This window comes from Telopea speciosissima, chromosome 3, assembly GCF_018873765.1.
Source record: "Telopea speciosissima isolate NSW1024214 ecotype Mountain lineage chromosome 3, Tspe_v1, whole genome shotgun sequence".
NCBI classification, from domain to species: domain Eukaryota; kingdom Viridiplantae; phylum Streptophyta; class Magnoliopsida; order Proteales; family Proteaceae; genus Telopea; species Telopea speciosissima.
The window spans coordinates 44,529,622-44,549,316 of NC_057918.1; the positions used below are offsets into that span (position 1 = coordinate 44,529,622).

The 19,695-nt window shown below is 40.6% G+C and overlaps 1 protein-coding gene across 1 annotated transcript; it reads right to left on the reverse strand.

Annotated features, from left to right (window-relative positions):
* Positions 1–12,934: 12,934 nt before the first annotated feature.
* Positions 12,935–16,866, reverse strand: LOC122655212. Its single transcript, XM_043849425.1, has 7 exons — positions 16,597–16,866; positions 16,116–16,488; positions 15,571–16,031; positions 15,383–15,504; positions 15,089–15,185; positions 14,256–15,007; positions 12,935–13,322 (listed from the first exon to the last, which is right to left on the reverse strand). Exons 1-7 carry the CDS (start codon positions 16,864–16,866, stop codon positions 12,935–12,937), a joined length of 2,463 nt encoding a protein of 820 aa, XP_043705360.1.
* Between the last annotated feature and the right edge of the window lie 2,829 nt (positions 16,867–19,695).

Consider the following 19,695-nt stretch of genomic DNA (forward strand, 5'->3'; position numbering starts at 1 on the left):
GTGAATGAGCCAAAAATTACACTAAAAACTGAATTAAAGTTGAATTAGAAACTAACTAAAAACTGAACTAAAAAACTAACTTCTTACAACCCAGAGGGCAAGGGGTATTTATAGGGGGAAGAGAGGAGAAGAGAGAAGGGGGAAGTGTAGGAGAAATATTCCCTAAGAAAAGAGAATATTCTCTTCTCCTTCCTCTTTTACAATGCCTTGAATCCTAAGAAAAAAAGAAAAAAAATAGAAAGAAGAAGAAGAGAAGATTGTTTACATAGACCTTCTATTTCTAGAAAAGTAAACTTCCAATTCTAACAAGTGCTTCATTTTCTTTGTAGATATCTTCTCCAAGCAATAAAATCAAAGATGCTTTGATTTTTCAACTTTCCATAGATGAGAAAATATAAATCTATCCCAAGTAGAATTCCAGAAATGCCCTTGAGAAGTTGGAGGAGAGAGAGAGTAAGAGTGATGACTAGGATTCCTTCAAGAATAAATAAAATACCCATTCTGTCATTCAGAAAACGTGGAGCATGGGGTGCTTATATAAGCCTCACCATTGTGTTCCTTGCGAAAAATCACCCAAAATATACCCAAATTTCGTCCAATTTGGAGTTCGGGAACCCAAGATATCTCAAGTTGAAGTTGGACTGTCCAAAGCCCTCCAAATGGAATCTTTCGGGTACAGGAAATATAACTTCTAGTTATTACGTTAAGGCCCCTAGAATCCGAACTTTCGCTTCACTTTATCCCTGGATGACTGTCAATAATTACAAATAAACTTCTATAGACTATTTTCGCGCTTCGTTACGGAAACGGCTGTAACTTCTTCGTTTCAACTCGGAATCAAGTGCCGTTTGAACCGTTGCGAAGCTGACTCGATGGGCTACGCATCCAAGCCATTAACACCTCTAAACAGCTTAAAAACATTTCCTTACCATCATCTCCTCCATTTCACAAGAATTCACCTAAACCCTGAAAAGCACAAGAAAGCACCGAGTAACTCTGTCCAATGTGGTAAAATGTATGCTTTATGCCCTAAGCTTTCACACACAAATGTGCTCATCAGTCATATTAGTCATCCACTCATGTTAATTTTATTTTAAGATCTCTTTCTTCTTTTTCCTGGATAATTATCTATATAAAGGTCTCTTCCCTTGGAATTTACAAAATACTGTTGCTACTGTGCTTCTGTTTGGGGTTCCCTTCAGATGTCTTGACTGTTTGATGCTTGGAGATTTTTCAAGAGTGATGCTTGGGCGATTGCTAGAGATTTATTGACCTGATTCCAGTAGAATCAATGTGGAACTTATTTTTTAATCTGTTCTCTTTCATTTTTTAATTTTTCTTTGAAACTGTTGTTTCCACACTTCTACAACCCAACTTCCTACATAATTCACCTTCATTTACCACCCCCGGCAAAAAAAAATAAAAAAAAATCCATAATTATCCATAGAACTTTCCTTAGAACTTACAAATCTCCAGGACTTACAAGCAGATGGCCTATAAATATTAGATCCTTCTTTAGTCCTGGGTATTTTACTGCTGTATGATCTCTCCTCTCTATGTGGAAGTTCTCTTCCTGGAACTTAGTGCAGATATTCCATTGACAATGTATCTTACATGTCTGCAGTTATGGGATGAGTTGAAGGACAGGGTGAATCTTGGCATGGCCATGTATCTGCAGTAACTGTTGCTCTGGAATATCGGGGACAGCAATTAGTGAAGAAACTCATGCACAACCTTGAGAACATTTGTGACTTTAGATGTATGTGTGATAACTATATATTTTGTGGCAAGTAGCCGGCCTCTTCTCATGGATTCTATCATCTACGATGGAAGGATAGTTTCTTTATAGCATCAATTGTACTTTCTAAACAAGATTTTGATCATGCTATGTTGCTTTCTATTTGTTCTTCCTCAGGTTGAATAGGTAGTCTATAAATGGGTATTGTGATATTTCTCCGGGGAGAATGATGGGTTAGGTGAGGCTCTTCATTTACCACATACCATTGGTGGGTATCATTCAGTTCAATATTGGTGGATATTTTTTTTTTCAGATATGAGGAGAGCATTATCTCGAGATGTTGAGAAGAAGCCGTCCATTCCCCTTGAAAGACCAATAACTCCATATGAACTGAGTATGATTAATTGTGCCTTCTCAATAATGCCTGTCAACTAAATTTGGAGGGTTTGATTCTTCTTTGTTCTATTGCTACTGTACAACAAAACCCAATAATAACTGCTTGATCAGACTTCCCATCCATTTTTTCTTTCAAAACTTGGGATGAATGGATCTGACTCTAATTACAGGAAGGAGTTGAGGAAGTATTTGGCTTTCAGCACACTCACAGGTCATAGCTCTCCACCCAAGTTTCGATGCTAGAGTGCTGGGAGGCCGAACTCGTACGAGATTACAATTGTCAGGTTAAACTTTTACTAATCCTCGTATTGCTTTTTTGAAAATTCTACTTGTCCAAATGGGCCTGCAAGGTTTACCAGGCCCATCTCACCAATCTGTATTCCTCTTGGTAATTTAGCAAGAGAAACAGAGAAATGTAGATATGGAGAAAGAGGGCTAAAATTTCTCTTGTGGCCTCTTCTTCCGTGATTTTTTTGGTTTCTAAAAAAATAACTCTACTTCCTTCACAACCTTAATAAGTAAACCACACTCATTGGGAAACACACTTATATGTCAGTTGAAGAGAAAAAGAATTAAATAGATATTATAAAATGAAAATGAATAAACCCAAAATAGTGTAGAGTAGAGAGAGAGAGAGAGAGATCTAGCTCCAGTTCATACCTACCAATTATAAAATCTCTCTCCATCGAACTCACAAAAGGAAATAATTGATAAATTAACATACTCAACAGACCACCTCTATGTATAGCTTTCTTTCACTTTCTCTATCTCATTCTCTACTTCAGTGTTTGCCTTTCTCTATCAGTCTCTCTTTGCCTCTATCTCTTTGGTACATCAAGAACAATCAATATTGGTATTCCTGTTCTTCACTTTGTTCAACAGACTGCATCTTTTAGCTGAAGTTTGATATATTTTTCGTAGGAATTTGAAGCTTTACAAGGTCATTGACCTCTTGCTTTGCCAACATTCTACTGTTGTAAACACTGTGTTCCATTATATTCTATTTAATCATATGAACTGTGTGGTGGGGGATTCATAAGCATGTTCACCAAGATAGAGGAATAGCGTCACGGGGAATGTTACCCTTGTTGGCCAAAACAACGGTCCAGGGATCAAACCATGGTTCCCTAGGGAGACCAAGATATTTATCTTTAGGGTTTTGCACGCCTTGGGTTAGCCCATGGTGTCCCATGGGTGCCCCATTTTAATTTTAGGGTTTTCCATGGTCACCCATGGGAACCCTAGTGCATCCCTATTAGGGTTTCTCCTTCCCTATTGCATTCCATAAAATTAATTACCACAATAGGGATGGAGAAATTCGTCTCTAGTCCATCACATGGCAAGAGGGATCTATCCCATACTCGAATGCGCAGCGGAAATTAATCGATTCGAGTTTCTTTCGCATCCTATAAATATTAATAATCAATGAACAGAAGGAATTAATAAAGAACTGCTAACCTGGTGAGCCTCAAGTGTTGCTCCTCCAATAGACAGTGGTTCTTCCTCCAATGAGCGCTCCAAGCAAACAGATCTGAACCTCCAATGGTGCTACCAAGGTTCTACACGCCAATCCCAGATGCCCTCAAACTCCTCAGCACAGATCTAGGGTTTCACAAACCCTAACTCTCAAACACAGGTGAGAGAAGCAAGAAGAAGAAGAGAGATCACAAGAGGGAGAGAGAGAAACCAAAAACGCAGGAGAGAGAGTGTCTGCTCCAAAAACGTGGAGAGCTCCTCTCTTCTGTGTTTTATGGTCCCCTATTTATAATAATAGGGTTTAATCAAATCCTGAATAGATTTAATAGAGCCCTAGTGAGAGTCTGACTCTCTCTCTCTCAGTCTGGCAGTTCTGTTTAAACTCAAAGTGCTACACAGGTGAAGAAGCAGAATCTAATAGGGAAAGTATTAATTAGATTTTTTATTTAATTATTAATGGATAATTACAATTAGCACCAAATCCATTAATTAAATAAAGATCCAATTAAATTAGAAAATTTTAAATAACTCCCTATATGATAACAATTTATCATATACAACCCCCCCACTAATCAACACCATCATTATGGAATCTAGGGCATGTACACATGTACTGCCAAACCCCAATCCATAGTACATGTCCATATAAGAGCGTCTGTGCATCCGATCGGGTCCCGCAAAACTCGATAAAACACTTTATTTGAAATAACTATAAATAATGTATCATTTTATGTAAAATAAATTTTGCAAAACCATTTCCAAAACGGCATGGATCCGATTCGATCCGACCATGCACAGCAGTCTCTATCTTGGTGTTCCCCAATCGGGCAGTGGTGATCGTGTTGGATAACTCCTTCACTCACAAAGTGTTCACGCATTCCCAGAACACCGGCTTTGACTCGCTTGAGTCTCAGTCATTGATGAACCAAAGAATGCGATCACACTTTGCAGTGACAGGGTTCCCTCAGGTATAGGGTGTCGGTGACACATGTCTATCCCTTCCAACATCTGGCAGTAATACATGAGGGAATCGACAAAGTAGATTCTTCGCCGATGCACACATCAAACATGTGAGCACTCGCATTCGTACCCTGACATCACTTGTCTAGGCATACCCAATGCGACGACCATATGATAAGGGTGCCCAACCTAAACCCTAGTCGTGACTACCATTTTAAGTATAACTTACGGACACATAATGCTCAAAAAGTTTATATCGCATGTGAAAATATTAAACTAAAATGTATAAATGTTCAATACAAAGGTGAACCGGGTTGAACCGGACCGAACCGGGTTTAATGGACACACACTTGTCCAACAATCTCCCACTTGTACATAAAAGCAAATTCCCCATACATTTTAAACCCATTCCCTCCATGTGTTTCTTAAACACTCCTGGTGACAAACCCTTTGTCATGGCATCAGACACATTTTCAGTTGTGTCCACTTTGGAGATACTCACGTCACCCTGCTGGATAATCTCTCTGATGAGGTGATACTTCCGCTACACGTGCTTGTTCCTCTGATGAGCCCTAGGCTCCTTAGCTTGTGCAATGGCCCCTCTGTTGTCACATAACAGGGGAATAGGGCCCTTGACAAGATCAGGGACTACCTCCAAATCTGATAGGAATTTCCTCAGCCAAACACCTTCTTTTGCTGCATCACAAGTTGCAAGGTATTCTGCTTCGGTAGTAGAATCGGCTGTAGACTTTTGTTTCGCACTCAGCCACACAATGGCACCTCCACCCATTAGATATACCATCCCGAACGTGGATTTTCTATCATCCTTGTTAGTTTGGAAATCTGAACCTGTGTATCCCAATACTAACAACTGATCAGATCCAAAAACCAAGAAATATTCCTTAGTCCTTCTCAGGAACTTGAGGATATTCTTGACAGCACTCCAATGCTCGCGTCCAGGGTTAGATTGATAACGACTTACCATACCTACTGCATAGCAAATGTCAGGCCTCGTACACAACATAGTGTACATAAGACTCCCTACTGCTGAGGCATAGAGAATCCTCTTCATCTCTTCAATGTCTGTCAGAGACTGAGGACATTGAGATCTGGAAAGACTGACTCCATGTCTGAAGGGAACACTTCCCCTCTTAGAGTTCTCCATACTAAGTCTGGCCAGGACTTTGTCTATATAGGTCGCCTGTGACAAGCCTAGCATCCTTTTCTGGCGATCTCTTACGAGTTTGATCCCAAGGATATAGCTAGCTTCACCAAGGTCTTTCATTGAAAACGTTGTGGATAACCACTGTTTTACTGATGAAAGGAATCCTACATCGTTACCAATCAGCAATATGTCATCTACGTATAAAACAAGAAAACATACTGCCCTCCCACTGATCTTCTTGTAAACGCATGGTTCATCCATGTTTTGATCAAAACCAAACGATTTGATTGATTGATCAAACCTGATGTTCTAGCTCCTGGAAGCCTGCTTCAGCCCATAAATGGACCTCTGTAATTTGCACACATTTCTTTCTTCCTCCAAGGAAGAGAACCCCTCTGGCTGTTCCATGTAGATTTCCTCTTGAAGGAACCCATTTAGAAATGCGATCCGCACATCCATCCGCGGATCTCATAATCAAAGTGTGTCTGCAATAGCCAATAAAATCTGATGGATTTCATCATCGCTCTGGTGAAAAGGTTTCCTCATAGTCTATACCCTCTTTCTGGGTATAGCCCTTTGCTACCAGTCTCGCTTTGAATCTTTCGACCTTTCCATCTGCGCCCTTCTTCCTCTTGAAGATCCATTTACATCCAATCAGCTTGACGCCAAGTGGTGGATCGACTAGAGTCCAGACCTTGTTGGAATGCATCGAATCGATTTCAGAGCGCATTGCTTCTAGTGGCATCAACATCCTTTAGAGCCTCAGAGTATGTCATCGGATCATCATCCGATTCAACCGATACCATGTGGAACTCTTCCACTGTTTCCTCTTCGGTTAGAAGAGTTAGCCTGGTGGGTGGTCTAATAGTCCTCCCACTGCGTCGAGGTTCCTCGGTGTTGGTATTTCAGCGGGTATGTCGGTTGGTCTCACTCGGAAGTGACGTTTCGAGCCATCCGATAGCTCTTTTATGACTCTGGTTCGGACCTCGGGTCATCATTTCTTCCTCCAAAAATGTGACATGTTTACTTACAATGACCTTTTGGTCAACTGGGTCATAGAAATAATAGCCTATCGTGCCTTTGGGGTAGCCTAAGAAATAGCATCTCGAAGTCCTGGATTCCAACTTGTCTGTCTATTGCTTTCGCACATGTGCTATGCAACCTCATACCCTAAGGTGTTGAATACTGGGCTTTCGCCCCTTCCACAACTCAAGGGGTGTCTTGGCTACAGACTTAGATGGAACTCTATTCAAGATATATATCGTCGTCTCTAAAGCGTACCCCCAGAAAGAAAGAGGCAGCTCACTATAAGTGAGCATCGTCCTGACCATATCCAATAGGGTCCGATTGCGTCGTTCGGATACACCATTTTGTTGTGGTGTGCCTGGATTAGTTAGCTGACTAACTATCCCTTGGGATATGAGATGTTCTTTAAACTCATCCGATAGATACTCCCCTCCACAATCTGATCGTAAGGACTTGATGCGTTTATAGAGCTGTCTTTCGACCTCGGCTTGGAATTCTTTGAATTTATCAAAGGCTTCCGATTTCCTACGCATCAAGTATATGTAACCATATCTAGAGTAATCATCGGTGAATGTGATAAAGTACTCATACCCATATCTTGCTTGTATGTTTATGGGTCCACACACGTTAGTGTGTATCAATTCTAACAGATCTGTGGCTCTAGCACCTTTATTGCTAAAGGGTTTCTTAGTCATTTTGCCCTGAAGGCATGACTCACAGGTGGGGAATGGTTCCACCCTCAGACTCTTTAAGGGCCCATCCCTCACCAATCTACTGATTCGATCCACATTTATGTGACCCAATCTTAGATGCCACAGATATGTTGAGTTCACTGGAGCTGCTTTCCGTTTCAAATCAACATTTAAAACAACATTCGTTCTAATAGGGAAATCTAGAAAATACAAACCACTTTGCATATATCCAGATGCCACAAATGAATTATTAAAACGAATAATCAATTTAGAATTAAAGGAAAAACTATATCCGTCCAAAACAAGTTTTGAAACTGAAATTATCTTCCTCTTGAAAGAGGGTACATAATAGCAATCCTTTAAAACTAAACTAGCAGAACTAAAATTTAAAATAAAAGTTCCCACAGCCAACGCCATGCTCTCAGCTCCAGTGCCCATCCGAAGACGCACTTCATTTCTTTCCAGGTTCCTTGTCTCCTTGAACCCCTACAAATCATTGCAAATGTGAACAGTGGATCCACTATCCACCAACCAAGAATTGGTTGGTTCAAAAGACAAATTAGACTCATAAAGAACGTGAACATCACATGTACCTTCTTTAGCAGCCTCTGTTTCATCCGGCTTCTTGTCTTTCAAAGTTGCCAGGTAAGCACGACAGTTTCTTTTTCAGTGACCCTCCTTCTTGCAATAGAAGCACTTGCCTTTGCCTTTATTGCCAGACTTCCCACCCTTGGCTTTCAGGGTCTTGCCCTTAATTCCCTTTTTCTTCTTCTTCCCATTTGAAGAAGGCTTTGCCTCAGTTGCATTGACCTCAGCCTTGTCCTTTTTCAAGGACGCTTCAGCCTCTACCAGTGCATTAGCAAGCTCGGTGAGCTCCATCTCCTTCTCGGACATCTTGTAGGACATCCTAAAAGGTGCGTAGGCAGAAGTGAGTGACGCTAAGATCACATCAGTCTTGTATCGCAGGCTAAAAATCAGTCCCCATGGATTCCAATTTTTCAAACAGATTGATCATTTTCATTACATGATCCATCACTGGAGTCCCTTGGGACATCTTGGAGTTATGGATTTGACTCACTGCATCAGAATGTGAGTGTGTCAACTGCCTGTTGAACAATTCAGCAAGCTTATCCATTTTACCCCCAGCAGTGCGTATATCCTTGACTGAGTCTACAACTGACTTTTCCAACGATCCTAGGATATAGAGTGATGCCTTGGTATCCCTCATGAGGAACTCTTGCATCTCTTCATTTGCCTCAAAATTGTTCGGGTCGGGTTGAGGAGGAACTTGTTCATCTAGAACTGTGTACAGTCCTTCAGCAGTCAGGAGCAACTTAATGCTCTGGTACCAATCGACATAGTTTGTACCATTAAGTTTGTATTCGCTAATGAGTGTTAACAGGTTGGAATTAATGGCAGCCATCGTATATTAATCTACATATGCACAAGTAAATAAACACATGCTAATTAATGACCATTGAAAATAATAAATTGAGCACACACACATCAATGGTCTTTCATAATTTGGGTTTCCCTCATAACCCAAAAGATGAATTGGATACCTTCAACCCTTGCATGCATAACTTACCCTGTCGGGAGTCATTATACACACCATGGTAGTGTGGACTAAGCTATCCGCCTCATGGGCTTCCAATATTTTTGGCCACCTGGGTGTCATGTCCAGATCCTGTCGGCTGACATACACCCAAGTCATGTATTTACCTATTGCATTAGTTAGAATTATGGAATCATGAAAGATGGCCCACTGTCGCAATGCCCTCTCACTATCCATACCCTAACGTATCTAAATAGAGGTAAATATAGATAAATATGTGACAAAGGTCCTGGCAATGTCCTGTCGGCTTATGCGGGATCATATCATACACTTTCTACATTTATCTTCAATAGGAGGCCATTGACATGTCTACCGATTAAAACTAGTCCATATCATACATGTATTGTGAATAAAGAGGGATTAATTAACTCTCACATACATGGATAGATTTAAACAACATAATTAATCAACATTAATTAAAAGTGATTATAGGATGGCGGCATTTTTATCAGAAGCAATTAAAGAACCCTCCCAATAAAAATAAAACTAATAACTTTGGGTGGATTTATCATACCATGGATGCCACGCCTCAATCATCTCCTCCGCCCGATTACGTCTTCAAAGTAGGTGACTTGCATCTCCATAAGCTTTGAGTACCACATGTGGATCACCATCAACATGCCCTGGGAGTCTTAACTCCTCTAAAATTACAATGGAAACCTAGGAAAAATTCTATACACTTTCCTTTCCATAATAATAAAGAAACCCCGCATGGAGAAACCAACCCACCATTTGGGCTGCCCATGGGGTGAAGTACATTTGTTTATAAAAAAGATAGGGGGAGAGAGAGAAAGAGAGAGAAGCATCACATCCACCCATAACCCCATGTATCACATACATAAACAATCCATCCATTTATTAGAATGCCATTCCTATAATCACATCATAATATAATTCCATGCGTGGGCATTAAAGCAAGTAAACCAAAAATTAAAACATGGATTCCTTCAATTATTGAACCACCACATCGCATGTGATAACATGTATCCAAGCCCATAAAATTAAAATCGCATTTTAATTGCAAGTGGGTAAAGAGAGAATCTCTTCACCCATCATCATCCTCCAAAAAACAAAACAAAATAATAAAATCCTATTTTAAAAAAATCTGTTTTTTTTTTTTTTTAATTTTTTTTTAATTTTTTTAATTAAACTGGAGGGAAAACAAGGGGGTGCATGCAGCCCACTTGCGTAGGCTGCAGGCACTCCCTGCGTAGCCCGCAAGCCCAAGGCCCACGGGCAGCAGCCCATGGCCAAGCCCGTAGGCCTGCTGCCCATAGGGTTGCTGCCCAAGGACAGCAGCCTGTAAGCTGCAGCCCGCAGGCTTGCTGCCTCCGCAAACGGAATGCGCACATAGGCAGGCAATAGGGGGAGGGCGTGCGTAGAGGCTTGGCAGCGTGCGCTCCCCCCCCCCCCCCCCACATATAAACATGATTAAAAAAAATTTAAATTAATAAAATTAATAATCACTCCTTAATTGGATACATGCTTCAATAATTGGAATAAATAAAACAAATCAAATCCATCATCACATGGGTAGGTTGTTACACTAACAACCTTGTAACTACCCATGTGCATATGGGAAGGTTGTTACAACAACTATATTCTAACCACCCATGTGCCAACTTGCATCCCACTCATGATAATCATATTAACCATTAATTATTCAATATTCATGGGTGGAAAAGGTGGCTCTGATACCACACTATTGGCCAAAACAACGGTCCAGGGATCAAACCATGGTTCCCTAGGGAGACCAAGATATTTATCTTTAGGGTTTTGCACGCCCTGGGTTAGCCCATGGTGTCCCATGGGTGCCCCATTTTAATTTCAGGGTTTCCCATGGTCGCCCATGGGAACCTTGGTGCATCCCTATTAGGGTTTCTCCTTCCCTATTGCATTCCATAAAATTAATTATCACAATAGGGACGAAGAAATTCTTCTCTAGTCCATCACATGGCAAGAGGGATCCATCCCATACTCGAATGCGCAGCGGAAATTAATCGATTCGAGTTTCTTTCGCATCCTATAAATATTAATAATCAATGAACAGAAGGAATTAATAAAGAACTGCTAACCTGGTGAGCCTCAAGTGTTGCTCCTCTAATAGACAGTGGTTCTTCCTCCAATGAGCGCTCCAAGCAAACAGATCTCGAACCTCTAATGGTGCTACCAAGGTTCTACACGCCAATCCCGATGCCCTCAAACTCCTCAAGACAGATCTAGGGTTTCACAAACCCTAACTCTCAAACACAGGTGAGAGAAGTAAGAAGAAGAAGAGAGATCACAAGAGGGAGAGAGAGAAACCAAAAACGTAGGAGAGATAGTGTCTGCTCCAAAAACGTGGAGAGCTCCTCTCTTCGTCAGTTTTATGGTCCCCTATTTATAATAATAGGGTTTAATCAAATCCTGGATAGATTTAATAGAGCCTTAGTGAGAGTCTGACTCTCTCTCTCTCAGTCTGGCAGTTCTGTTTAAACTTAAAGTGCTACACAGGTGAAGAAGCAGAATCTAATAGGGAAAGTATTAATTAGATTCTTTATTTAATTATTAATGGATAATTACAATTAGCACCAAATCCATTAATTAAATAAAGATCCAATTAAATTAGCAAATTCCAAATAACTCCCTATATGATAACAATTTATCATACACAACCCCCGCACTAATCAACACCATCATTATGGAATCTAGGGCATGTACACATGTACTGCCAAACCCCAATCTATAGTACATGTCCATATAAGAGCGTCTGTGTATCCGATCAGGTCCCGCAAAACTCGATAAAATACTTTATTTGAAATAACTATAAATAATGTATCATTTTATGTAAAATAAATTTTGCAAAACCATTTCCAAAACGGTACTGGATCCAGATTCTGATCCGACCATGCACAGACAGTCTCTATCTTGGTGTTCCCCAATCGGGGTGGTGACCGTGTTGGATAACTCCTTCACTCACAAAGTGTTCACGCATTCCGCAACACCGACTTTGACTCGCTTGAGTCTCGCCATTGATGAACCAAAGAATGCGATCACACTTTGCGGTGCAGGTCCCTCAGTCAGTGGTATCGATGACACATGTCTATCCCTTCCTACATCTGACAGTAATACATGAGGGAATCGACAAAGTAGATTCTTCGCCAATGCACACATCAAACATGTGAGCACTCGCATTCGTACCCTGACATCACATTTCTAGGCATACCCAATGCGACAACCATATAATAAGGGTGCCCAGCCCAAACCCTAGTCGTGACTATCATTTTAAGTATAACTTACGGACACATAATGCTCAAAAAGTTTATATTGCATGTGAAAATATTAAACTAAAATGTATAAATGTTCAATACAAAGGTGAACCGGACCGAACCGGGTTTAATGGACTTGTCCAACAACCCTGCCAAATATAACTTGATACAAACCAGAATCTAGATAAAACAAGTCAAGAGAAACAGAGAAGAAGAAAGAAAGAAATAGAAGAGAAGAAGAAGAGAAGCCAAGTTGCCACAAAAAGAAAGAGGACAGCCTGCTATAGATAATTGAATTATGTCTATCGCAATCAGCCTTGATCAAATATATTCTCAATTACTCACGAAAAGGGCAGTTAGGGTTTATAATAATACCCTAACCTCTAACTTATTACACCTAAGGATAAGAAAATATGGAAATAACACATAAACCCAAAACTAAAAATATAAGACTAAATTACCCCTAATCTTCAACATTCCCCCCTCAAGCTGGAGCATATAAGTCACCCATGCTCAGCTTGTTACAATAGGTGCGAAAACTAGGGGCAAACAATGTCTTGGTGAACACATCAACAAGCTGATCCGAAGACGAAACAAATGGAGTCTCAACTAGCTTCTTCATGACGGCATCGCGAACAAAATGACAGTCCACTTCAATATGCTTTGTCCGTTAACAAGATTACTAGCAATGTATATAGCCGCATGGTTATCACAATACATCTTCATTGGAGTAGGCACAGGAAAACCCATCTCAAGAAGAAGAGACTTGAGCCACATCAACTCTGTAGTAGTGTGAGCCATAGCCCTGTACTTTGCCTCAACACTCGATCGAGCAATAGATGTTTGTTTCTTACTATGCCACAAAACAAGATTTCCCCCAACAAATGTACAATATCCTGTAGTGGAGCGACGATTACTAGCCGATCCAGCCCAGTCAGCATCAGAATATGCAACTAGATCCATATGCCAATTAGGACGATAAATCACCTTTACCAGGGGCACCCTTCTAATAATGAAGTATGCAGACAACAGCATCCCAATGAGCTTTTTGTGGAGTTTGCATGAATTGACTCAGAACACCAACAACAAAAGAAATGTCTGGTCCAGTGACAGTAATATAGAATCAAACTCTTGTACTGGTGTACATCCTTGAGAGGAGCACCGTCGTCACCCCAAACTTTTGATGGGAATGCATAGGAATATCCACTGGCTTTGACGCAAGCATACTAGTGTCAGACAAAAGGTCTGATACATACTTCCTTTGGGATAAGCTGATGCCTTTCTTGCTTCTCACAACCTCAATGGCAAGGAAGTAGTGAAGGTCATCTAGATCCTTGGTCTGAAAATGCTTCTGTAAATAAGTCTTTACCAACCAAGATAACCAACTTGCCACCACGGCAATGGATAAACACAGAGTGATCGAAGTAGCACCGTGAAAAACTACACGACACCACTGTAGTACCAAACTTTTCAAACCATGCTCTGGGTGACTGTTTAAGACCATAGATTGCCTTCCGCAATTTACACACCCTCGTACAGTTCTCCCCTTAAAACAATGGCCAATCAAAGTTAACAGCCATAGAAATAAGCAAACAAACAGAATTCAATCGAGCAACAGGGGAGAAAGTCTCATAGTAGTCAACACCATAAGTTTGTGTATATCCCTTGGCAACTAGACGGGCTTTGAGCCGCTCAACAGAGCCATCCAGAAGGTATTTGATTGTGTAACCCCAACGACACTTGACAAGATCCTTACTAGGTGGCAGATCAACCAAACTCCAAGTTTAATGAGACAAGAGAGCATCCTTTTCCACATCTATGGCCTTTTTTCCAACCAGGAAGGCGAAGAGCCTTAGTATGATGTTTGGGTATAGGGTTGGCAAATAAAGACAAGGCAAAATTATGGACAACCGATGGTAAGTGAGAAAGGGAAACATACTTATCAATAGAATACACAATATTGGACCTTTGGGTGTAAGAACGAGTACCTTTGCGCAAGGTGATGGGTAAGTCATTAGACGAAGAAGAAGGCAGAGCTTCACTAGAAGAAGAAGCAGGTAGCGGTGGTGAAACGGTCGGAGCTTTGGAAACCTCCTCCTGTGGTACTATCCTGTTCCGCCGCTGATAAACCTGTAATGGTGGAGAGAAAGGAACCAAGATAGGAACGGGAGGAGTAACTACAGGCCACTCATTTCTAGAAACGAAGGGAGATGACGAAAAATAAGAACTACCCTCAAAGAATGTTACATCAGCACTCACAAAATACCTATGGGCCACAGGGTCATAATACTTGTACCCTTTTTGGGTACAAGAATAGTCAAGAAAAATACATTTAGCAAATCTGGGAGAGAGTTTATCAGAGTTGACATGTATATTTTGAACAAAATAGACACACCCAAAAACACGAGGAGGTAAACGAAAAATAGGTTGACCAGGAAAAATAATAGAAAATGAAGACTTGTTGGCAAGAACAGACGAAGGCATGCGATTGATCAAGTAATAGGCAGTGAGTACCCCTTCACACCAAAAATGCTTTAGAACATGCATATGGAACATTATAGTGCGTGCAACCTCAAATATATGTATATTCTTACGTTCCGCCACTCCATTTTGTTCTGGGGTGTAGGAACAACTACTTTGATGAATCATACCACTGGCAACACAGAAGTCAGAAATCTCATTTTGAGTATACTTTTAAGCATTATCAGAATGAAAAATCCTAATAGACATGCCAAATTGAGTTCGTATTTCATTATAAAAATTCTGGAATACAGAAAGAAACTTGGAACGATCCTTCAAGAGGTATAACCACGTAAAACGAAAATGGTCGTCCACAAATGTAACAAAATACATGAAAGCACTCTTATTCCTAACACGAAAAGGACCCCAAATGTTTGAATGGACCAAAGAAAATAAAGACGAACTACGAACCACAGAGCGAGACGGGAAGGAGGTACGATGATGCTTTCCTAACTCACATGCTTCACACTCTATCCTAGACACAGACCGAAATGAGGGAAATAATAGCTTTAACCTAGCTAGTGATAAATGACCTAACCGACATGCCATTGGAGAGGAGTCATCCCACCAACAGATGTAGCAGCAGCAAAAGAGGTAGCACCACATTTAAGATAGTACAGTCCGTCCTTTTCACACCCTCCACCAATTGTCTTCCTCATGTGAAGATCCTGAAAAACACAATGAGTAGGAAAGAATGTCATAAAACAACGTAAAACTTTAGTTAATTGACTTACATAAAGAAGATTCAATGATAATTGAGGAACATGCAACATTGATGAAATATTAATGGAGGAAGTAGGAGAAACTGTACAAGGCCCAGAAACAGGAGCAGATGAACCATTTGCAAGTATAACAAGTGAAGATAATTGCGTATGAGAGTAACATGTAAACAATGACGACTCACCAGTCATATGAACAGAAGCCCTAGTGTCAATGATCCCGGGTGGAGTAGTAGTGGTAAAGGAGGCAGGTGTACCTGCATGAGCCAGAGTAGCAGAGGAAGATGACGGCCCGGTGGATGTATGACTGGATGCCTCCAGGTTCTGTAACCGTCGTAATATCTGGGAGAGATCATCACGGAGAGGAGTCGTAGTAGAGCTGCTACCTGTCATTGGACCCTGTAGAGAATTGCCATGGGAAGTACCATCATTACCACCATCTATCACTGCATGATTGGTTGACTGAGGTGCCCAATCTGGTTTACCAAGCTAGTCCCAACAAAAATCAATAGTGTGACCAAGTTTGCCGCAATGAGTACACTTCCAAGTAGATTTGTCACCTGATTGGCCACTAGGACCTTGACCACCACCACCACGACCTCTTCCTGAACTACGACCATGGCCACGACCACGACCAACAACAAAGGCTGAGCTTTCCTTGGGAGCGGAATCATTCTTCTTAGGAGAGGAAATACGCTGAAGGCGAGAGAAAGTGTCAGCAAGTGTAGGGACTGTCTCACCAGCAAGAATATGTCCCTTGATAGAGTTCAAATCAGGATCCAGACCAGCCAGAAATTTGGAAACAAAAAACTCATTTCGTTGTTCCTTGAGTTTGTCTATGTCAGTAGTGAGAGGCTGAAAAACATTTAATTCCTCAACAAGACCTTTGAAGGAGCTATAATAATCCTGGAGAGGCTTATTGGACCGACGGAGCTGAAATAATTTCTCATACAGGTCATAGACTAGATTCATATTCTTCTCCTTAGAATAGGTGTCCCTCAAATCATCTCAGACACCCTTAGCAGTGGTGTGAAACATCACATTCGCAGCAATATTGGGCTCCATGCTGTTCCATAACCATATCAGAATAATTGCATTCTCTTGCATCCAATCTTCGTAACCACTAGAATCAGATGCAGGAGGATCTGAGATAATATATTTAAGTTTCTTCATGGCCATAATATAAACCTTGACTACCTGGGCCCGTAACGAATAATTCAAGCTCCCCTTGAGCTTGATAGATGTAATAGTCACATTAACAGTCTCAGTAGAGACAACAGGAGCAGAGGACTTGGACGACTTGTCATCCATTAGACAAGAACAAGATAAGATAACAACCACAAGACAGCACAAACCAAACACCAAGCAAATAAAACAAAAAAGGCTACCGATTGGGTTACAGAGTTTTAGGAACCTCCCAAATCGATTGAATTGGCAGAATGCTGATGGAGATTCAATAACAGATCAGAGGCAGCAGGATACACCTGAAGAAAAAATAATAATAGAGACCAATAACCAATATCACAGGAACAATCAATGGGCAGCAGGTGCAAACTTAACCCAAATTGATAAGAAGAAACCACCAAATAAAACCCAGGTTCACAAATCAGCAATATAAGGACCTCAAAATAGGAGGTAACAATGCTGAACTATAGGAAAAATATCCAGAATCAATAGACCAACAGTGGTGAAATCACCAAACAACCAAACTGAAAACTAGCAAAATCGATGAGATGCAGGGTTTTAGAGTTCCATCATCTAGAAGCATGGAGAACCAGTAACCATAAGAAGAAAGGATGCACTAGTAGCAGCAACCATGGAAGAACACCCGCAATCAATCTTGGAATCAACAGCAGCAACTAAGTGGTTAAGAAAGCCCCTATCGATCTCAACTCCAAAACACTGAAAGCCAATATCGATCTGCAAACCAGAGAACCAGCACTGAAGAGCTTCAAGTCTTCATATCATCAACACGTCACTAGCAAATAGCCACTGAGATAGCACTCCTTCCATCACAATAGGAGGCTTAACACATATTCAAAACAGGGAAGCAACACTAGGTGGCTGCACACCACACACCTTAATGCAAGGAATCGATTAGCAGAAAAAAAAGAAGAAGAATCCCATAACTTGTTTACCAAGGCTCTGATGCCATGATACAAACCAGAATCTAGATAAAATAAGTCAAGAGAAACAGAGAAGAAGAAAGAAAGAAGTAGAAGAGAAGCCAATTGCCGCAAGAAGAAAGAGGGCAGCCTGCGATAGATAATAGAATTATGTCTAGGGCTGCAACAGGGTCGGGTTGGGCCGGGCTTTATAGAACCCTAGCCCAACCCTAAGTCCTCTTAGCTGGGCCCAAGCCCGACCCGACCCTGACTCAGGGCCCCTACCCGCCCCCCGACCCAGGCCCCGATCAGGGAAAAACGCTAAGACTGACTTGCAGTCCGGCCGGCCAAGCTTAGCTCAGGCCAACCCTAACCCAGGCCTAACTCACGGGGCAGGGGCGGAGCGGGTTCGGGCCGGCAGGGCCAAACTTGCACCCCTAATTATGTCTATTGCAGGCAGCCTTGATCAAATATATTCTCAATTACTCACAGAAAGGGCAGTTAGGGGTTTTAATCTGACTTATTACAATTAAGGACAAGAAAATATGAAATAACACAAAAACCCAAAAACCAAAAATATAAGACTAAATTACCCCTATTCTTCAACATAACTACTCTACGTAATTCTTGTAGCTTTGGTTCTTGACTCCTATTTTTGGTCTTTTCTCCTTTAGATTCATGAACCTAAACCTATGACTCATGATTCTTTTCAACTATGCAATTAATGAAATTAATGAAAACAATGGAGATGGAATATAACTCTTTCAAGCATTAATCCAAATAAATAAAGCTTTTTGAAACACACCCTAATTGCCACTACAGGTACTGACTGAAACATAGCATAATTATTAATCTACCCCTTCCAACTCTGAAACTTATTTATGATGCTATATGCTGTTTGGCTCACAAGGATGAGTTCCTTTATACCTGCACTAATATGTTTTCTTCAGTTATGTACTAGCATCAGTCTGTTTCTGCACGTTATTTCTTGAAGATGCATATATTTCCTACACAGAGTCAACCTGAATGTTTGATTGCATAATGAAGAGATAAAGGAGAAAATTTAACAGATCCAGGTTGATCGGGTGAGGTCTGGATTGGTAAGGAATGTCAACTAGTTATTTAGTTGAGTTTGCTATGATCGAAAGGAAATATGGTTTGATGTTCATTGATTCTGAAGGGACGATAGGAATAGGTTAGAAGCAAAACAGTAGGATTTTAAATGACATGTGGTAGCAGAATTTGATTCAATTGCTTTTTATTGCATGTTGACCATGTGATAAGGAGTCCAGCACATTATAAAACTCTGAAATTCATATATGTTGTCTTCTTATTGAGCTGCTGAAATACACAGGTGTGTGTGTAGAGAGTTGAGTCCATATAGACAAAATTCCATGACAAAGCCTTACTGCTTGCTGAGGTCATCAAAATGGAAGCTTCAATGCTGAAATTGGTATTTAAGAATCCCTTTCTGGATTCCACAATTTGATTTTGGAAAGAAGATGAGGGTAATGAGGGAATCAGATGAAGTTAGAAAGTAACATCAAGTGAACCGATAAAAGGAGAGAGAGAGAGAGAGCATTAAATATAGAAGGAATTAAATAGATAATATAAAAGGAAAATGAATAAACCAAAAACCGTGTAGAGTACTAAAGAAGAGAGAAAGAGAAGTGAGGATAGTGGTAGGGTTTTAGGGAAATAAATCTAACTCCAGTTCTTACCTACCAATTATAAGATCTCTCTTCATTGAACTAACGGAAGGAAATAATTGATACATTAACATCTTCGACAGACCACCTCTATTTGTAGGTCTCTTTCACTGACTTTAGCTCATTCTTTATTTTAGTGCTCGCCTTTTTCTTTTTGTCTCTCTTTGCCTCTCTCTATCTCTTTGGTACGTCAAGAACAATTGCTATTGGTATTCCTATACACTTTGTTCAACAGGTTGCATCTTTTAGTTGAAGTTTGATATATTTTTCATAGCAATTTGAAGGTTTACAAGGTTAGTGGTCTCTTGCTTTGCAAACATTCTACT